Source organism: Gopherus flavomarginatus, chromosome 24, assembly GCF_025201925.1.
Source record: "Gopherus flavomarginatus isolate rGopFla2 chromosome 24, rGopFla2.mat.asm, whole genome shotgun sequence".
NCBI classification, from domain to species: Eukaryota; Metazoa; Chordata; order Testudines; family Testudinidae; genus Gopherus; species Gopherus flavomarginatus.
Genome location: NC_066640.1, coordinates 10,003,325 through 10,024,107, shown reverse-complemented (window position 1 = coordinate 10,024,107; position 20,783 = coordinate 10,003,325). Strand labels below are relative to the sequence as shown.

Below are 20,783 nucleotides of genomic sequence, written 5' to 3'. Positions count from 1 at the left end.
AAAATGTATATTTAATGTGAAATTCCTTATTTGAGAACATGATGCACTAAATGATTTGGCCCAGTAAAAGCAGCAGCAGATAACTTTTCCTTTCTCTCCTCCATTTCTTCTAATAGCTGATCTCTAAGTGCTTTACAGACATTAGCTCTCCCCCTATTTTTCAAGCAGGCAGTAAGAAGAGTCGCAGGCAGGTGAAGGGACTTGGCAAAGGTACCTCAGCAAGTCAGTGGCAGAACAAGGAATATCTTTATGCATAAAGCACTTATTGTTCTAGTAGCTGGAGGTAGAACCCAGGAGTCCCGACTAGCGGTAGCTGGATTTTCAGCAGCAGCTGCTGGATGCTGAGCATGTTTGAAAAATCTGGTCAGTTCTTTTAGGTGCTTAAATGGGAGCTGAGCTCTTTTGAAAAAGCTGCTCCAATGTGTTGCTTGTGTGTTCTGGATGGTGATGCCCTCCAAGAGCAGACCTGGATCAGAATGACATGCATCTGCTATATTATGGTCTCGTACTCCTGGTGCGTTGTTTCAACGTAGAGCTCCTCATGTTCCCAGTATATTAATGTTTGCCTTTTCTCAGGTTGCTTGCTGAATGAGTTCTTCTTGACCATGCACTTCATGCTTTTCTCCTCTAAGTAAAAGATAAAAATGCAACAACCATCATCAATGATTCCTGTAAAGCAGCTTCCCTATTGTTAGGTAACCAGGTGGCAGTCCCATGGATGAACAACAGCTGCATCTCTAATTCCCCCTGTGTATGCATGGCCTATGACCAAAAGCAACCAGTGGTGAAAATTTGGATTTGTATCTGGATTCTGAACCCTACCAATGATAAGGGGTTTGGAGCTAGGGTTCTTGTCTGAGTCCCTATCTACTTGTGGGTTTACCCAGAGGCAGAGGCCCCGTTTGCTTCTGATTTGGAGGAGCATCTTGCGTGGTGGCTTTGCTTGGCCACTGTCAGAAGACAGGATGCTGGGCTAGATGAACCATTGGTCTGACCCAGTATTGCCATTCTTACATTCTTAAGGGGTTGCATAGAGAATAGAATCCATACCATGAAGCCTCTGTGCAAAGAAATCGTGCAAAGGGACATCTGTAAATGGCTGGACAGCTGAGCTATCCCAGCCCTGTGAACAGTTACATAAACATGTTAAAACCAGCATGGAACTTTCATTAAGGCCCTGGATTACCTGATATTAGAGGAACTCCTAGAGGCTTTGATCTGTGTCCCCTTAACAGATTCTCTGCTGTATTCTGTGCTCAAGGGAGTGGCAGAGTGAAATGTGCTAGAATCACCCAGGTCTCTGCCTGCCAGTCTGACTTGAGGAGAATTCCTTCCTGACCCCAAATATGGCAGTCAGTCAGATCCTGAGCATGTGCATGCAACCTACCAGCAAAATACCTGGGAAACCATTATCTGTAGTAGCTCAGAGTCCTCCCCATGTAGTGTCCAGTCTCTGGCTGTTGGCAATATTTGCTGATAGCTGTTGCAAATGGGCAACGTGCCATTGTAGGAGACCTCATACCATTCCCTCTATAAATGTCTTAAGCTCAGTCTTGAAACAAGTTAGATTTTTTTTTTGCCCCCGCTATTCCCCTTGGAAGGCTGTTCCAGAACTTCATTCCTCTGGTGGTTAGAAACCTTTACCTAAACTTGATGGACAATGTATATCCATTTGTTCTTGTGCTAACTTTAGGCCTTAAATAACTCCTTCCCTGGTGTTTAGCTCTCTCATGAATCACTTGCTGGTTTCAGCTAGCGTAACTAGTGGACACTCTGTAACTTGAAGTCTTTAAATCAAGATTTGAGGACTTCAGTAAATCAGCCAGCGGTTATGGGCCTATTACATGAATGGATGGGTGAGGCTCTGTGGCCTGTGGTGGGAAGGAGGTCACACTAGATGATCATGATGGTCCCTTCTGGCCTTAAGATCTGTGAGTTCATGAGCACAGGGGCAATGGAGATGAGCATACAAAGATCTCTGGTGCATGGTGCAGGACCCTAGGAGCACGTGACACTGGACCACAGCTATATGGGTAAGAGAGGCTGAGCAGGGAGAAGCTGGTCCATTCGTGGAGTGGGGGAAGGAGTTGTATTATAGGAGTAGTGGGCAAAAGGGGTGTGTGTATAGAGAGCGCGTGTGAGAGAGAAAACGGTTGTATGTGGGCAAGGCAAGGTCTGGCAGAGGGAGGGAAAGCAGCGGAACGGCCTTAAGAGTCAGTCAGTGGCCTCGGAGTCTGCGATGTTCAGCTAGAGAAGACCTCTGGGGAGCCCAACGTGCAGCCATCCAGTATGTGCAGCATCTTCTGCAGCATCACAGCTGCCCCAGGCATGGTCGGATTTGGCACAGCCACACCTGTGTTAAGCCGGCTCCAATGATGGCATAGGAGCCCAAAGCCAGGTAGCCATCTGGCCTGGAGAGGATGTGACAGTTCCTGGTAGTGGCAGAGGCTCTCTCCCATTCTGTCCGCCCCAGTGAGCTGATGATGTTACCAGCTGGATGGGAAGCATGCAGCACTGTCCAGGTAAGGTTCCTGCTGCACAGTCCGTGGCAGGATGCACCTCCTATTTCCCTGAATGGGCAAGTGTGGTCAGTTTCTTGGCTGCATTCTGACAAGAGGCAAAAGGTTTCTGCTTGCAACTATGCAGGTCTGAGGTCACCGCTGATGTGAGGGGAAGGATGCAAGAGAGCGGGCTAATGGGGAAAGTGTAAGGGAATTCAGCTCCTTGACAGCTGGATCTCATAATGGTTCCCCCTGAAATTTTCATCTGGGTGCAAATTAAGGGTTCTTCACCCCCTAGCAGTCATAAGCACAGTGGTAGCTTCCACGTGTAGCCTACTGGATGTATTGGGTTAAGAAATAAGTAGAAATTAGACTTTGGCCTAAATTAGGCTAAGTACAGAGGAATATGGGTAACTGAGTTGGTGTGAGCAGAAGCGAGAGAGAAGTAGCTAGTAAGATGAGAAAACTGAAGGTAGCAAGGACCTAAGTCAGGGGTTATGTTGTGGTTATAGCTGCTGTTAGCAGAGTTTTTAATGAGTGTTTTTGAGAATTGTGGATGTTTTATGAAAATGCTATCTGTACTGAGAGTATGGGAAGGACGTTGGTGCAGATGTTGATTTCAATCATGTAATGTAAAGAGCCAATAAAGAGGTGGTGGAAATGTAGATATGGGAATAGGTAGGTTTTAATATTAATTAGTCTTATAATGGGTTAGGATAAGGAGTGGCCTTGCTAAATTGGAGAGAGCTCCCATTAACACCAAAAGGGTACCAGTAGGTTACAGGGTTATAAGGCTGTACTTCATACTGTTAGTGGACTGATGGTCCATCGATGCACCATTCCATCTTTGAATGTAAGCATAAATGGTAATTGTACACCTGTTTGCTGCTACTAATACTTTTAAATGAAGTTTGGTTCTATCATTCAAAGTGTCATCCAGGGTCCTCTACAAAGTTATATTATCTGTAACTCGTCTGGAAGCTCAAACCTGGACACTGAGTTTGGTTGGCTGCGTCCTTAGCTTTAACCACATGAATTGGGAACATTTAGAAATCGAAGTTACACCTGGCTTCTCTGGTGGTGCTGGGTTGTGTGCGTAGCCCAGCAACAGTTTTCAGTGTGGTGTCGGTTGAACAGAAGGTACCTGCGACACTGGGCTGTGTTTTTCCCTGACTGTTTCCGGGACAGTGCTTGCTGACGATGAGCTTATCCTGCCTGAGAAAGCAAAGAATGGACTGGACGGAGCGGGAGTTGCTTAAAGCAGTTACTTGCCTTTTTCGCTGTCGAGCGTCCTTCCGAAGAGGAAGACGGTGCCGGCCATCACAGCTGCCAGAGTCAGGATCATCAAGAGCACAGCCCACCAGCGCGTCTGAGGTATGAAACCAGACCAGAATCTTTAACGAGGGCCATCCAAGCACCTTCCACCCCAGCGGGAACCAACAAGAGCTCTGAAAACCAAGCCCTGAGTGTATGTCCCCCATACTCCCTTCCACCATGATACACTTTCATCCACAGCGCTTTCCAGGCAATCATTCACTCCTGTGAGGGAGGATATTGTTACCTTCATTTAACAGATGTGGAACAGAGGAGAGGCAGGTGAATTGCCCATGGTCACAGGCGAGCCAGTGGTAGGAACCCCAGATCTCAAGCCCCCTGTGTTAATTGCTCACTCCCACCAGACTTGTAGATCTACATACCTAGGCCCAGATCCTCAAAGGGCCCTGACTCCCACTGAAACCCTGGACCCTGGTCACTCTGGGGGAGGGAGATGAGGGGGAAAAAAATCTCATGCAGCTGCTTACCTTCATCCAGGCTGATATATCCTCCAGCTCGATGAAATCCAAGATGAAGTTCTTCACTCTGGCTATGGGTCCGTCTTCGTCCACGAGCCGACAGACGTGAAACTTATCGCAGTAGCCCATCCTGTCCCTGCAGGGCGTGCCTGGGGTCAGTGGGATGTGTGTGCCGTTGAAGTAACGCTCCAGCAGAGCAGAGGATGTACTGGCACATGTGTGCACTTGGCCTAGATCAGGGGTTTGAAAAGCACGACTTCAGGGTTCGACATCGATCCGTGTGCCATTCTCCTGGTTTGTCATATACTGGAGCATCGGGGCTGTCTAAGCTGTGTATAAATAGATCACTGAGCACCCTGGAGAGCCTTAATCCTATTATAAAAGGAAGCTTTGAGGTTGCTTTTTTACCTCTAGGTAATAGGACTGTGCTACGGCCAGCAAAGGTTACTGTGTCAGGGCATCCTTTTTCGAATACATTCCCCTGAGCTGCTTGCTCCTGACAACTTTGCCCACAGCCCTTGTCCTCCCTCATCCCCAGGCTGCTCCTCTTCCTCTCACTCTAGGAAAAAGCCACACCAGGGCTTTTCAGGCAGCCAGACGGATTGCGTACCTGGCTGCTGGCAGCAGAGGTGGCATTTCTCCCGCCTGGACGTGCTAACGCAGTCGCATTGCTCCAGGCCGTGCTTGACGCAGAGGGATCCGAGGCAGAGCTACAGTATCATAAAAGGGCTGGTTTGAGGAATAAGCGATGGGATTTATGCTGGGGGAGGGAGGTTACCCAGGGTGAGGGATCTGTCCAGAGCAGAAGGACCCAGACCCTCAATAGTACTTAGGCACCTAACTCCTATTGAAATCGATGGGAATTGGGCACCTAAATACCTTTGAGGATCTGTGCTAGTGTGTAGGACTGAGCTTTATATACAAATGCTGGTTCCATTTAATGGGGGTGGGACAAATGTGTCCCCAAGTCCAGTCCGATTGGATCTAATTTCCAGTGGAAGGTGCCTGGTTGACTGGATTCCTCCGTTCACCCACAGAACAAGCAGGGCCTCAGCAGCCTCAGAGCAAACCGTGAGGTGAATGGGTGGCCAGGATCACACTCTGGGTCTGTTTAGCCGAGTATCTTCCCTATGGCAGGGGCCAGAACCAGCTACTTCAGAGCAAGGTGGAAGAAACATAGGAGCAAGCACTTCTGGTGTAACCCGCTCACAGGGAATGCTGGTTCCACACCCACATTAATTAGAAGGTTGGGGTTTATGCCCTTATGCAGGGCGGTTTAAATCCCACCCAATGCTTTTGTTGCAGCTCTGGAAATCGCTGCTATGTAAAGGTTCAATCCCCTTTCTGACTGCTGCTAAACTCAGCCCCAGAGATCTCTAGTGGCACTGAGTTCCGCAGGCTAATTGTGCCTAATCTAGGGAGAGCCAGCATTCCTGCTGCCTGTGCCGGACCTGCCCTGTGGATGATTGAAGGACTGCAGCCTCCAGGCCCGTCAATCATGCATTAAGCACAGTTATTGCCCAGCCTTTTCCAGCTCTTAGTTTCTCCAGCTGCATCGGGCCTGTGGGGGTGCTTTGGTTGGCTCTGAGCACTAACCCCATTTAAGCAGATCCGGGTCCCCATGCTGCAGAGAGTGTAACTGGCTTTGGGAAGGGGAGCAGCACATTCAGCCGTTAGTCCAGAGCATGTGCTCTCAAAGGTGCAGTCCGTCTCCTCGTGGCAGAGCTCCCCTTGGCGTTTATAGACACATTCATGGCTGCAGCACAGGCCCTGGCTTGAGCTGGAAGAGCGAGAAATGTACATACAAACACATGTAACTAATCAGCAATGTTACGGAGCAGCTGGCTGTGACCTGAATCATAACCACCCTAGGCCAGCTCCTATGCTGCTTCTTGCTCTGGCCAGTGTTCGAGACCGTCCCAATTCATTTGTAAGGGGGCTTGGTTAGCAGAGGTAGTATTTGTCTGGCGGTTTGAGCATGGGGCCCTGGCAGCCAGGACTGCTGGGTGCTATGCCCAGTGCTGCAAAGGGAGTGGAGACTAGTGGTTAGAGCAGGGGAAAGGCAGGCAGGGCTCCTGGATTCTCTACCCAATTCTGCAACTGACTTGCTATCAAGTCATTTCAACCCAGACCTTCCAGGGGATTTAGACACCTAAACTGATTTCAAGGGGAGTTAGGTACCTAAATTTGAGGAGTGAGCCTCTGTCAAATGAGTCTAATAATACACAGAGGGGCAGGGATTAAATAATGAATGTTTATAAGGTGCTCTGAGATCTCTGGATGAAGGTGCTGTAGAATTGGAGGCAGTGGCTTCCAGAATCAAATGGGAGAAGAAGCCAAGACCGGTAGCGTAACTATACCCAGAGCCAGCCTTTCTCCCAGTATTGACTCAGGGAAGGTACAGAGACTGTAGAGGGCTGGGGAGGGGCAGCCCTCTTGGAGCAAACCCAAGGGGCTTGCTTGGGCAGGAATTAAACACATCCTATGAGTGTTACTCTGCCTCCCTGCCCTGTCTGGTTTGTTCATCTCCTCCACCTGCCTTGTAGGCTGGAAGCTCTTTCAGGCAGGGGCCGTCATTTTCTAGATGTCCGTGAAACCATCTGAGCTCTCCCAGGAGAGGATGGTTCAGTGATTTAAGCATCAGGTCTGAAAATACCTAGACACCATGGAATCACAGGGTCAGATCCCAATAAGGGGTCAGATTCACAGTGCCGCGTTCCCTGAGGTTTATTACATGAGAGCCTCTTGGACACTTCTCATAACTAACACAGCTCGCTCCCTGCAGTGCCCAGTGAGGGCAAGAATGCACCCTCAAAATGTTTCTTTTAAGTGACCCTTGGCATCTCCAGCAAACTGCTATGTGTGGGATTTTGGAATGACTGCAAAACAAGTGCCCCCTGCAGAGTCAGCATGGGAGGGGAAAGAACCATTGATCAGGCGCTGTAGACCAGTGGTTCTCAACCAGGGGTACGTGTACTCCTGGGGGTACACAGAGGTGTTCCAGGGGTACAGCAACTCATCTAGCTCTTTGCCTGGTTTTACAGCAGGCTCCATAAAAAGCACTAGCGAAGTCAGTACAAACTAAAAGTTCATACAGACAATGACTTGGTCATACAGCAAGATGTGCTGTGCACTGAAATGTAAGTACCGTATTTGTATTCCACTTGATTTATTTGACAATTATATGGTCAAAATGAGAAAGTCGGCCATGGTTCAGTACTAGCGGGCTGGGGCACTTTTGTATTTTTATGGCTGATTTTGTCAGCAAGTCGTTTTGAAGTGAGGTGGAACTTGGGAGTGGGCACGACAACTCAGACTCTTGAAAGGGGGACAGTCGTCTGGAAAGGTGCAGAGCGCCTGCTGCTGGAGACGCCTACCTGCACTGCACTCCTGGCTTCAGCCTACACCGGAAGCCATTTGGCTCCTTGGCAGCATAGCAGCAAGGGTCAGAGTCATTGTTGCCCGCGTCGCATTCCTCCCCCGGATCTACAATTTGATTCCCACAGATGGGGCGGTCAGTTTCTGCCAGGGGAGGAGGAAAAACAGAAATCATTGTGGTGATGGCTCTCTCGAGATGCAGCCATACCAGGTCAGATCACTGGACCAGCACGTCCAACAGTGGCAAACCTCTGATGCTTGGTGACAATAGCCAACGATGCCTTAAAGTTGATTTTTTACTATGATGTGTATTGCAGGAAGGGCCAGGGAAGAGCAGAATTTATTATCTGGCCCATGTCCCCTCTGCTTGTTCTCTGAGGTGTGAGCTTTGCTTAACCTTTAATTTGAGCATATTTTGTCATTGGTCCTAAAATTACTCAGCCGTTTTATAAAGTTTAGCTGCAGTGGATCCCACTATGGTCTACAGCATGTCTGATGGAGTCTTTCCAGATCAGTTTCATGGAATAACCCCTTATTCCTCTAATATGGTACTGCTAAAAAGAGACACTGAACAATCTTCATTGTCCTCTTCCAAATTTTAAATACTCCAGTCAAGGCCTCTCTGAATCAATCAATCCCTATGCACATCTCTCTCTTCTTCCCTTCCTTCCATAGACACATCTGTTTAATCACCATAATATTCTGTTCTATTCTAATCATGAATCATCACCCTATAGCTGTGGTATCCAGCTGCCTCTCCAGAATAACTAATTCTAGTTTTTGCAAATATTTTGCCATCTGGGAGACCTGCCTCCAACTCTGGTGAAGCAAAATCTACCCTTTTATTATAAATTACTTCCCAGATTAAGAGGTCTCTCGGCCCTGAGCAAAGAACCCGTGAATTATCTGCAATGCGTGCTGGGTGGAATTTAAATGATTCAAAGACAGCTACCGGGTCTTACCAACGAAGCACCTGTCCTTCTTGGCTCTTAGGATGTTCCCGATGTATTCAATGCTGCACGGGGAGAATTTGTCATTGTTGTACTGCCATCCATCTGTGGCGTAGTTGAACATCAAGTAGTTCCCATGCGTGGTGTCGAAGCTGAAACGGGCGCATTCCTCACTCTCATCATGCTGAAACACAAGATCAGACTCTTTGAATGCAGGAAGAGAGATCACGCTGTTTCTCTTGTCTGAACATAAAAATGTGGTTAGAATCTTAGAGGTCCTTAGATGTTCATATACAGTACAATCCTTTCATGTTATTAAAATGTAACAGAATCATAACAACACATGGCTATAGCACATTTCATCTCAAATTGTTTCACAGACTTTATACAGAGAGTCAGTGTCATCTAGCATCCTAGGCTTCAAAAGCCCTGGGTTCCAGTCCTGGCTGTGCCCTCACCTGCTGGCTGACCTTGGGCAAGTCCCTTCCCTGCTCTGTGCCTCAGTTTCCCCTCACAACCTTTGGCTTTTCTATTTTTAATAAAATCCAAGAAAACACCCCCCCCAAAGCCCCTCTCCCAAGCACAGTTCTGATCCCAAAAAGGGAGAAGTGCCACAGACTCTGCAAAGTCTGCTAGGGACTTCGCTATTGCTATTGATTTGACGTGGAAGGTGCTTAGACAGCAGGATAAAACTCTGAGATAGACAAATAGTTAGACAGTAGGCTCTTCAGAGCAGAGACTGGGTATATACAGCACCTAACACAATCAGTCTCTGATCTCAGTGGGGGTCTGTAGCACACTGTGTTGTTGTTAATATAATTATATTTCATATTAACAATATATTATTCATAATACGGTGTGTAATGAATATCAACAACAATAATAAAGCACCAGCACAGGAATGGTTCACTCAACCAAATGCAGCCACCTCTGGGGTAGAACACAGCAGCCCAACACCACCCAGTTTCATCATCCACCTGCTGCCATCCCTGATAGTTGCTGTCTTCAGTCAACTTTTCCAGCATCTCAGGGATCATTGAGGATCCTGAGGAAGATCCTGCAAAAGGGGCCATGGGCTCTTTAACACTTACCCTGAGCAGGCAAGAGCTTGGGTTTTAGCATCTCTCCTGGAAGAGCGGCTCGGCACAGCACAGCAAGTCACTGTATCTGTCTCATGGAATCGGAGTCTAGACTTAAACCTCTGGTTCAGGGGTTCTAGTTATTGTAAACCCAAGGTCAGCCCCTCTCACTCAGCATCCACACAAGCATAGCTCAGACCAGGAAAGTAAACTCATCCCTTATTACAGTGGTGTTGCCAAACAGAGACACAAGCTAGTAACCCATCAATGCAAACTCCACCGTTCTTTCCCATTGCAAATCATAATGAACTATTCCAAAGCCCTGGACTTCGTCATACAAGCCAATAAGTTAATTCAACAGCAATATATTAGTGGTATAAACCTAGCCATTCATGAACAGAGCTCCAGCCACGCGCCCTCCTGGAGGCACACTGAAGCATTTGAATGCCGGCGCACCCAGCTTCCTCGAAGCAAGAGTTTGAAAAAACTAGGCAAAAAGCCCAGGCTGCAAGGTTTGGGGTGGCTCAGAACCCAGAGTTTGTTCGGGACACATTTCCAGGACTAAGGTGTATCCCTGTTTAGGGCTGGATCCCAAATCAATGGAAAGATACCCAGTGACTTTACTGGATTTTGGAACAGCCCTGTGGGAAATGAACATGGGCCAGTGGCTAAGGTATTGGCATAGGGCCCCTCCAGAGCTGGGTTCGATGCCAAATTCCCCATGTGAGCTTGCATTGGCTCTGCACCTCAGTTTCCCTGCCTGTAGCAAGGGGGTGATGACGCTGACCTGTGTTAATAAAGTGCTTTGGGATCCCTGGGAAATGCAATGTATTATTGAAGTTCTCTCCACCAAGCATCTGGTTCGGCTGTTTGTCAAAGAGGAGGCTTCCAGGCCAACACCTCCCTTTGCTTTTCAATGTCACTCCCACTGTGTCATGCACTGGCTGTACTCACCGGAGCTCCCAGGCTGTGGCCAAGTTCATGGGCCAGAGTGAGATGGAGAATCCTAGGAGGCAAATATTGGCCATATTTCTGCAGCGTGATCAAGCCAGTGTTCAGAGACGCCTCCCCATCCCGGAATTGCCTGTGCTTGGAACATATCCCCCCTAAGTCGCCTGACACAGAAAGGAAAAACAGACGGTCTCGGTGACGCTAGCCGGAAAAGCAAGGAGCCAAGCGCCTGGGTCTGGAAGCTGCTCAGAGTGCAGAACTCCAGCAGATTTCAAGCCAGTGTTCTGCACTTGGACCAGCTACAGGTCTGGGCCTGTGGGATGGTGTAAAAGACAAAGTCACAGACTGTTGATCTAGCACAACAGGGCCCTGTTCATGGCTGCGGCCTTTAGGTACTACAGGAATATGAACAGCAGCGGCAGGTTTCAGTTTCCTATCAGAGGAGAACTCAGTGATGCAGAGAGCGTGCGCTTTCCGAGTGCTGCTGGTTTATAACACTTGTCCTTGAGCAGAGATGGTCATGAACAGCATGCAGGCAAGGTCTCTGTCAGAACTCTCTGCCCACACGCCAATGCTGCAAGCAACTCGTCCTCAATAATCAACTCTAGTTAGAGACACTCAGAGCAGAAACTCTCTTGCTATTTGCAACAGCTCCTCCCTGTGAGTCTGCATCACAAAGCCAAACAACACATTTCTGTAACCACTCCACACGGAGCACATGCTAAGAAAAAGAACACTTAACAGTGCAACTTGGTGACTCCTGTAACACTGATGACCCCACTTTTCATTGGACAAAACATTATACAAATCACCGAAAAGCTCTTTCTTACCCGCTTGTCCATTAAAAGCAATCCCTAGAATTCCGCTGTAATCCCTGTCAGTGAGGAGGTAGGAGAGACAATAGCTATTCCAGTTGGACTTGGAATGCAGCATCAGCAGCATTTCTGGGCCGATGAAAGGTGATTCCATAGAGTCAGAAGGATCATTCTCCTGGATTATCTGCAGAATGGACACAACACTAGCAAGCCAGCCAGGCGGTTACTGCCTGTGACGCAGAGCAGGGGAAATTGTTCCTAGTCACATTTCACAGAGGCTGCCCAATGAAAACCGCAATTGCTACCATCATAAATTAGATTTGAATGCGCAACCTGAGAGTGAAGGACCCCTGACCCATCCAGGTCCCTTCAAATCACCTCTCGTCATGCCAGTTTTCATTCACCTCCACACTTGCCTGTTAGAAAATTCAATCTGAAATCCATCTGCCCTGGCATTGGAGTTTTGAGACAAACCCAGCCCTAAGTGCCCAGTCGACTTACATTTAGAGTTTTCACTTTGAAGTCGATGTGCCTGATACCGTCAAAATTTGCGCCTTCGTAAATTGCATTCACAGCTTTTATGTAGCTAGCAATCTGCAAGGGAGACAAATGTTCATATGACCAAAAAAACCATCCACACTTTTTGTGACTGGAGCACAGGAGTGGGACTCAGAAGATCTGGGTTTTATTCCTGGCTCTGCTATGGGCCTACTGGATGACCTTAGGTAGGTCACATCAACTATCTGTGCCTCAGTTTCCCCATCTGTAAAATGGAGATATTCCTTCCTCTGTGACGCGCTCTCAGATCTGCTGATGAAAAGCACTCGATGAAAGGGAGGGATTATTTTTATTCTCCTCACATGTGAACTGACCAGAAGCATAAAGGGATAACTGAGCATTGGCCAGGGTTGTGAGTTCAATCCTTGAGGGGGGCTATTTAGGGATTTGTCCTGCTTTGAGCAGGGGGTTGGACTAGATGACCTCCTGAGGTCCCTTCCAACCCTGATAGTCTATGATTAATAAATATTAATTAAAAACACCCAGTTTCTTACCTGAGCAATCACTGCTTCTATGGTGCCAAATCTTTGGTAGAACAAGTAGTCGGCTTGAAGGTACAGCAAGCAGGACGTCCTAGAGTAATCCAGACTCCTTCTTTGCCTCTCCAAGGTTTCTCCCTTTTTGGCAAAGAGTTAAGAAGTGTGTAGTAAGATCCTCAGTTAAAGCTGAACAAAACAGCAGCGACTTCAGTTAGGAACATAGGCCCTGATTCCGCAAAGTCAAGGGGATTGACACAGGTGCATAAAGCCAAGTATGTGCTTAATGCTCAGCTGAACAACGATGCTTTGCTAAATCAAAGCCAATGGCACTGGCTGAGTGGATCAGATCAGTGGTTCCTCTAGTTCAGCATCCTGCCTCTGAGAGTGGCCAGAACGAGCTGGTCCAGAGGAAAGTGCAAGCAGAAGAGGATGTTTACGGACTAGCCTGCCATAGTTTGCTCACAGAGGAAATTCCTTCCTAGGACTCACTTTAACCTTTGCATTTGTTTCAGTTCATCTGGGTTCCCATCCTGAGACCTGCCTTCAAAACCAACCCAAAACTTCAAAGCCAAGTTCAGCTGAAAGCCACCCACGTTTTGGCTGGTGTTTGGTGGAAGCCAGAGACCGATGAGCGGCTGACTGGCAAACCACAACGACGCGTGTTTCTAAGGGCTTTCGCCTCCCTCTGCAGCATGGGGCACTGGCATATCCCACCTAATCAATTCCCTGCCATTGCAGGGGCATGGAGCAAGGGTGCACCTCGGTCTCTCCTGCTCTTTGCCCGTGGCACACAACAGTTTTGTCTCCTGAGGCCTGGGGTGCTTTGATCTAACTAAGGTTACTGGGCTCAATAGAGGGGTATCTGGGTGAAATGTGGTATACAGGAGGCCAGACTAGATGTATCTAATGGGCCCTTTGGACCTAAAACTCTATGAAATTATGAGATAAAACTGATGCAGTTTGGCCCAAGGTTTTGGAGTTATTATTTGTCTCGAGACTCAGGGATTTTGTTTGCCTGCACTAAATTAAATATGGGCTTGAACAACTGCCTCTCCCCCCTGCATCTTAACTCTCCCAAATAAAGCTGATAGAAAAGTTTCACATTTTGAAATTTCAATGAACTTTTGAATTGGGGTTGGTGGAAGCAGGAGAAAACTGTTGATGGCATGTTGGCAGTCTCTCTCCCCCCCTCCCCCACACTTTTTGTCTCCAGCTTGCAGACTTTTTTTAAATTTCAGATTTCGGACAAAATTGCAAATTTCAATAATTCATCAAAAAACTCGGGGAAATGTTTCAAAAAAAAATTTTTTTAACCAACCAACTCTTCTCCCAAATGCAGAGAAAGTTCTGAGCTGGACCCCACATTCTCAGCCATATAATTAGCCTCTTGTCTCTTTCTCTCTGGAAACCCACAGACCATAACTGTTAGCTAGGAAGGAGAGATCCACGCCTCTGAAAAGCTAAGTCCTTAGAATTCCATCCTGTCACATTTTACGCAGACATTGTATTCAGTGAATTCAAAGCAGTCAATGCCTGAGGCAGTCTTTTTTTTTTTCGCAGCACAATCATTGCTTAAAATTATTTCATTTCCACTTAAGATGCTTCTCTTCAATTTCACTTCACCTTTAATTTTAGCTCTTGCTGGAAATTCCGCAAGATCTGATGCGTTCCCCTCATCAAAGAAGCAGAGGATGGATCTTCTAAAATGGAATAATCTAGAGCAGAAATTCAGATGTTAACTCAAAGAAATATCACAATGGGATGATACGCAAAATGAGCAACATCACTTCCGAACACCCCTGGGCAATATTGAGAGGGCTTGTGGCAGAGGATTGTGCATCAGGACTCCAGGGCTCTATTTCCAGCTCTGGGAGGGCAGTGAAGCCCAGTGGCAAGCGCAAGGGTAGACTGGGAGTCCGGACTCCTGGGTTCATTCCCAGCTCTGCCACTGACTAGCTGGATGACAGCAGGTGTGTCAGTTCATTTCGCTGTGCTTCAGCTTTCCCATGTGCAAAATGGAACATCAGAATGCATCGTTGAAAGGGGATTTGCAAGTCTGACTGACCTCATTCAGTGTTTATGAAATCCTTAGAGGTCCAGAGGGGGAAGGCGTTGTTACTGAAGTGCAAAGGGAACAGGCCACGACGGCAGGGGAAACTGAAGTGCCAAGCATCGTTTGACTACGCTCAGTCGCACCAAAGCCCAGTCAAGGACTCACCGATGTCGCTCTCATGGTGGATGAGTGTCTGGCCTGGAGACGTCGCACTGCTGGTGAATGCACCGGGTGCCTCCATGTAGTAGGTGCCATTCTTGGTTCTGATAAACCCTTCAAAAAGGCCATTGATGATGGCACCGTGGCAGAAAGATCCAGGCTCATCTGTTTTGCAGGCATCCAGACATAGACAATGAGAAGGAAGCTTGACCTGTTTCCCTGTGGTAACTGAAGGGCCTGCCTGGGGTTAATTACCACTGATCAGCTGTTCACATCTGGGCTAGGACTGGCCCCTGCATTCTGGGTACAGCTCGTCACCAAGGTGTGGCGCAAAAAGCAACATCATTCCAGAGCCCACTGCCGTGGCTGTTGTAGCAGGGAGGGCATGAAACCCTCTGCCCCTGCCAATTCTAGCACTCTGGGCTTGCCACAGCGTTCAGGCTCCAGCGTCGCTCATGGCTGGAGGCGGTGGTTTGCCTGCTACAATGGCCACGGAAGGGTCACTCCAGGGCAAATCAACTGGCTCCCTATCCTCTGGACCACCTGCAACGTTCCCCGCCACTGCTCATCCCAACATTCCAGGACGCAATCAGACTGCACTCCCCCACCCCTTGCAATACTGCTAGTCCGCTGGCTGGCTCCTGGGAATGTTGGCAGTGCCTGGCATAACTGGGTGCTCAAATCACTGTCAGTAAGGATGGGAGCTGTATTAGGGTCTGTGGAACGAGTCTGATGGGGCTCAGTTAATGTGCCAGCAGGTAGGTGCCCACAGCACAAAACCACCAGCACAACTAAGCGGAAAGACCTGAAAAAGAAGGGGGACCCTGCAGACAGAGCTCCCGTCTCCTCCAGGTTGGAGGATCAGGCTGCATGCCCTGCTGTGACCATCCTATCGCAAGGATTTCATTCTGCGGGGCTGAGTCTAATTTTTACCTTGCAAGACACCAGAGTAAATGAAAGAAACATCTGCAGGCTCTGAGGTGGCCTTCCCGGTTATCTCAAAGTCTCTGGCGAAAGCACTCGTGTCCCTGCTTAACCTCAGCTTGAAGGTCCTGGAAGGTAAGTGAAATGGTGAAGAGTCGGTTACAGGACTTCAGGGGTCCTGGTCTGTGACTGGAGCTCCCAGGAGCTACCACAGTACAAATGATCAGTACTAATAACGCTATGCATACAATCAATGTAGTCCCTCAGTTCCTGCAACAAAAGTGAAGGTCCCTACAGTACAGAGCACCTTGATTTCCGATTATTATTGGGCTGCAAACCACAAGAACTTTAAGCCAAGATTTACCCATATGCATACACTGTCCCACAAAGACATGGAATAACTTGACACAACACCCATATTCATCCTAGTAATATTATGATATGATTCTGGCATAGCTGTGATGCATTTTGTACAAGTTGGGTCATGTCAGGTGTCATTGGAAAAGTTATGATTTACTGAATAGGATTATCCTATTTGTATGCGTGTATCATTTTTGTATCTGAAGTTATGACTTTTGACTATGGATCTGCATTTCAAATGGGCTTGCTCTGGAAAAGACCCACAGCCAGCCTTTCAGGTACAACAGTGAAGTCAGACAGTGCTAATGGCTCATCAACAGAGACAATGGGCTGTGGAATAGCTGAACCTTCCTGTGAACGTTTCGGCCAGCCTGTAAGTACAGGTCTGTCGCATCTTATGCGCATTTAACATGCGCGATTTCAGCTTTACGCCGTCGGCAAAAACAAAAAAAAAGAGAAAAATAACAATTTTAATATTGTACCTGTAGTGCAGGAGATTCCGCCCACCATTACACTCACTGTAATCTTGACTATACGCGATTTTCGCTTTACGCGCTGACTGCGGAACGTAACTCCAGCGTAAGATGTGACAGACCTGTAATGGCTTCTATAACTCTTCAACTTCTGGAGAAACTTCCTCCACAGAAGGTCTTTGAAGGAAATCGCCCAACCAATTCCACTGTGTTTACAAAACTTTCCCTGTTCATTCTGGGACTCTTAATTGCGATGTACCAACACAAGATCTTTGTTCAAGGAGTTGTGTGGGATATAAATAGCTGTGACCAGTGGGGAGTTGAGCTTGGAAAGCAGTTGGCTAAGACCACATGACTCTGAACTCCATTTTGGGGTGTCAGTTATGGTGACCAGACAGCAAGTGTGAAAAATCGGGACAGGCGGTGGGGGGTAATAGGTGCCTATACAAGACAAAGCCCCTAATATCGGGACTGTCCCTATTAGATCAGGACACCTGGTCACCCTAGCTTCAGTATTTTTTTCACAAACTAGTCTGGCAACCAAGTTTGAAACAAAGAGTTCCTGCCACATGCTAAAGCTATATAAGGCAGGGAGTGACATCATCAGTTCTTTACTCCCAACAACTGAACGCCTAAGAGGAGCTCGTAAATAAAAGGACTTGGAAAGGGGGTGGGGATCCCCAGCTGCAAAACAAATGCACCTTGTCCCTTAAGAATCTGCAAGCCTGCTTGTATCATCAGCCAGGGTGAGAATTTGCTAAGTCACACCCTATCTTTCTAGTATCTTAGGCTTAGTTTGCGTTTTTGTTTATTTACTAGGCAATCTGCTTTGATGTTTGCTATGACTTGAAATCTATCTTTTTGTAATTAATAAACTTATTTTATGTTTTAATCTAAACCGGTACGTTTGCATGGGTCAGGGGGGCTCAGTGATACCCCAGTTCCAGGTGGCACCCCGGGGGGAACCTGTCACAAACATACCTCTGATAGGCTTGGAATTCTAGCTGGATGATTTTTTCATGCTCTTTGGTAGCTCTTTTTGCCCTCTGATGCATCCATTCTAAAGCTGCTCTGTCATAAGCCACTTTCTCCTGGTACTTTACAAATGGCCTTAAATACTCAACGCTGTTGACTAAAAAGGGAGGAAAAAGACACAAAAAAATGAACGCAGGTTTTGAACTGAGTAGGTTTGCATTGGCTCTATTTCTTGAGGAGGAAGAAATGGTCTAGTGGTTAAAGCACAGGGCTGGGAACTCAGGGGCGTCTGCACTGCAGCTGTGGGCAAACCTCCCAGCCAGGGTAGACTGATTGCGCTAGCTCTGCTCAAACTAGCATGCTAAAAATAGCCACGTGGACATGGCTGCCTGAGTCCAAGCCCACCTGCCACCTGCCTGACACCCTGAGTCTGAGCTCAGCTAGTTAGCCTCTGCCATCACGTCCACACTGCTCTTTTCAGCGTGCTAGCACATGTCCGTCTACCTGGGCTAGAAGCCACGCTCCCTTGTGCTGGGTAGACAAACCTTAAGAGGCTTGTGTTCCGTTTCTGGCTCCGCCAGAGATTTCTTATGCGACTTCGTTGCTTCAGTTTCCCCATTTGTAACAAAAGCAGGGCTCAAGAGACTTAAGGGCGACCTAGTCACATACAGTGTTAGAGCTGGGTGAGACTTAAATAACCCACTTAATAAGCCCTCTCCCAGCCCTGCTCCCTCAATAAAAATCTGCTAGTCATGGATAAACCTGACTTGCTGGTTCTCCACAAAGGGCTCACGACTGCAGTCCCTGCAGAAGCAAAACAGTTTTGCCCTCACAAAAACTACAGTGACCTTGCACAAAGTTTCAGCTTAGGTGTGTGATGCCTGAATGCAATTCTCCCCTTTCCATCCTGACAGAACAAGGAGCAATGGTCTCAAGTTGCAGTGGGGGAGGTTTAGGTTGGATATTAGGAAAAACTTTTTCCCTAGGAGGGTGGTGAAGCACTGGAATGGGTTCCCTGGGGAAGTGGTGGAATCTCCTTCTTTAGAGGTTTTTAAGGTCAGGCTTGACAAAGCCCTGGCTGGGATGATTTAGTTGGGGTTGGTTCTGCTTTGAGCAGGGGTTGAACTAGATACCTCCTGAGGTCTCTTCCAACCCTAATCTTCTATGATTCTAAGTCCCTGCAATACTCTCTCTCCTCAAGGACCCCAGTTTTTTCCATGTGGCAGGACAATCCTCAGTTTATAAAATTAAAATAAACCCAGGGCTATTGTCAAAAATGGGACTGATTTTTGCCATTGCTGAAAAGAGCTGTTTGGAGTTATCAGCCCCCTCAGGCACAGGAGCCCCACCCTGCCTGCTCCATGCAGGGGATTAGACAGGCTGGGAATGGGAGAAAGTCTCTAGCTAGCTACAGTCCTGACATGGCCCCCATGGCTGTAGTATCTGAGCACCTCACCATCTTTAATGTATTTATCCTCACAACTCCCCTGTGAGCTAGGGAAATGCTAGTGTCCCCAGTTACCAATGGGGAAACTGAGGCACAGACGGACCAAGGCCTAGATTCTCAAAGATATTTAGGCATCTAAGTCCCACTGAAATCAGTTGAAGTTAGGCACCTAAATCCCTTGGACTTGCCCATGGTCACAGGGAGTTTGTGATGAAGCAGGGAATTGAACCAGGTCTCCTGAGTCATAAACCACCGCATCATCCTTCCTCCCTTCAGCCCCTATGCTGCTTGTTTCAGAGCTGCTGGAGGCTGCTCCGCTCACCAGTCTGGGGAGAAGGAATCACTTCTTTCCAGGAATGTGGAGGAGGCTGCAGACTTCATGGACACAGGGGCTGGTCTCCTGTGGCCCTGCACCTGAGAGTGGAATGGGTGTGTAACACTACTGTCCTGGCCTTTTTCTATGTGCTCAAGTTACATGGGCTTAAGTAGAGGTGTGATTTGAAACTGAGTTAGTGAAGCCGGTGCAAAGTCCTGCATGGGCTTATATTGGTTAGGTACAGATGTAAAGCAAACTGAAGTAAGAGCGTCCACACGGGGGTTGGGCTAGTTTAAAAACCGATTGGCAGGAGACCAATGCATCCATTCACCGAGTAACATTTCGCTAGCACTTTGCAGTGGTGCAAATGACAGCACAGGGTGCCAGACAATGGAGAATCTGAGTTCAATCTTAACACTCAGGGCCCTGACAGTGGGCTCTGTCCCTGCTTATCCGGTTCGGAGCTTAGTCCGGACCAAATAGTCCTGGTTTGCAGCATGCCTACAAGAAGTTAACTTGTTTGTTGCCTCTTTATTATTCTTCCCTCCATAACATTTGCTACTAATTACTTTTTGTCCTGAAATATTTCCTGCTTTCCCCCTCAGCCCAGCTGGTGAAAAAGGGCTCTGTAACAATTGTCTTGTAGGGAACCAGCTGTTTAGTGCATCTTACTGATTCTCAGATCAAATGTGCTCCATTTCCTTTCCCCTCAGGAGAGGTCTGATCCTGAGGCCCAGATCCCCAAAGGTATTTAGGCCCCTAACTCCTGTTGAAACCAGTGGGAATTAAGTATTAACACCAGCAACTCCCACCAGTGGTGAGTGAAAAGCTCAGTGGTTAACGTGGAGTGCCAAGAGGCAGGACCACAGCTGGTGACTTCACTAGGGCTTCACAAGCTGCGGGTCAGGCCCAATATGTTTCAGATCAGGTACTTTTTTTATTGTCTACAAAGGAGACCCTGGAAATCTCCAGGACTGGCCTCAGAAGTCTGTCTAATGAGCAGTTGGTAATGATGAGCCCAAGTCTCCTCTTACGCCCCTTTCACACTAGTCTTACATCAGGGGCCACAGAGGTTACTCCTCATTTACACCGAGGCCAGATTGCACTCAAGCAGACTACTTCCCTCCTTGCACAGCCCTTATAAGACCCAGCTAAGGAATCCCGACGGGACCTGGCTTGGTTCCTTTGTGGACAGGGCTGCTGCCAGCCGGCAGCCTCTCTGCTGTGAGGGAACAACATTTGCAGTCATTCCTTGCTGCACTTCTCAGATATCAAACCAAGAGAAAAACAAGCAAAAAAAATCTGCCTACCTGAGCCGCCGCTTTGGGCAAAGACCATGCTGCACAGAGCTAAACTAGCAAAGCACCGAGAAGCAATCATGGCGTTGGCAGAGGTACCTTCCGTTTGAGGTGCGTCAAGCGAAGGGATTCTTCACCCCAGGGCGTAGTTTACAGGGAAATACATCGTCGCTCATGACTCTGCCTGCACAGACTTGCTTAGAAGTGCTGAAGAGTTTGCGTTCTAGGGGTGAGATATTTTTCCAAAGCAGGCAGGTGGAGACCCACGCTCTGC

The 20,783-nt window shown here is 47.8% G+C and overlaps 1 protein-coding gene across 1 annotated transcript; it reads right to left on the bottom strand.

The window, feature by feature from the left end:
* Positions 1-490: 490 nt before the first annotated feature.
* LOC127040401 (disintegrin and metalloproteinase domain-containing protein 10-like) lies at positions 491-20,549 on the bottom strand. Its single transcript, XM_050934514.1, has 16 exons — positions 20,522-20,549; positions 17,455-17,605; positions 15,650-15,807; positions 14,723-14,881; positions 14,128-14,219; positions 12,520-12,642; positions 11,969-12,061; positions 11,483-11,651; positions 10,656-10,816; positions 8,635-8,806; positions 7,672-7,816; positions 5,891-6,074; positions 4,905-5,004; positions 4,304-4,524; positions 3,774-3,870; positions 491-627 (listed from the first exon to the last, which is right to left on the bottom strand). Exons 1-16 carry the CDS (start codon positions 20,547-20,549, stop codon positions 491-493), a joined length of 2,190 nt encoding a protein of 729 aa, XP_050790471.1.
* Between the last annotated feature and the right edge of the window lie 234 nt (positions 20,550-20,783).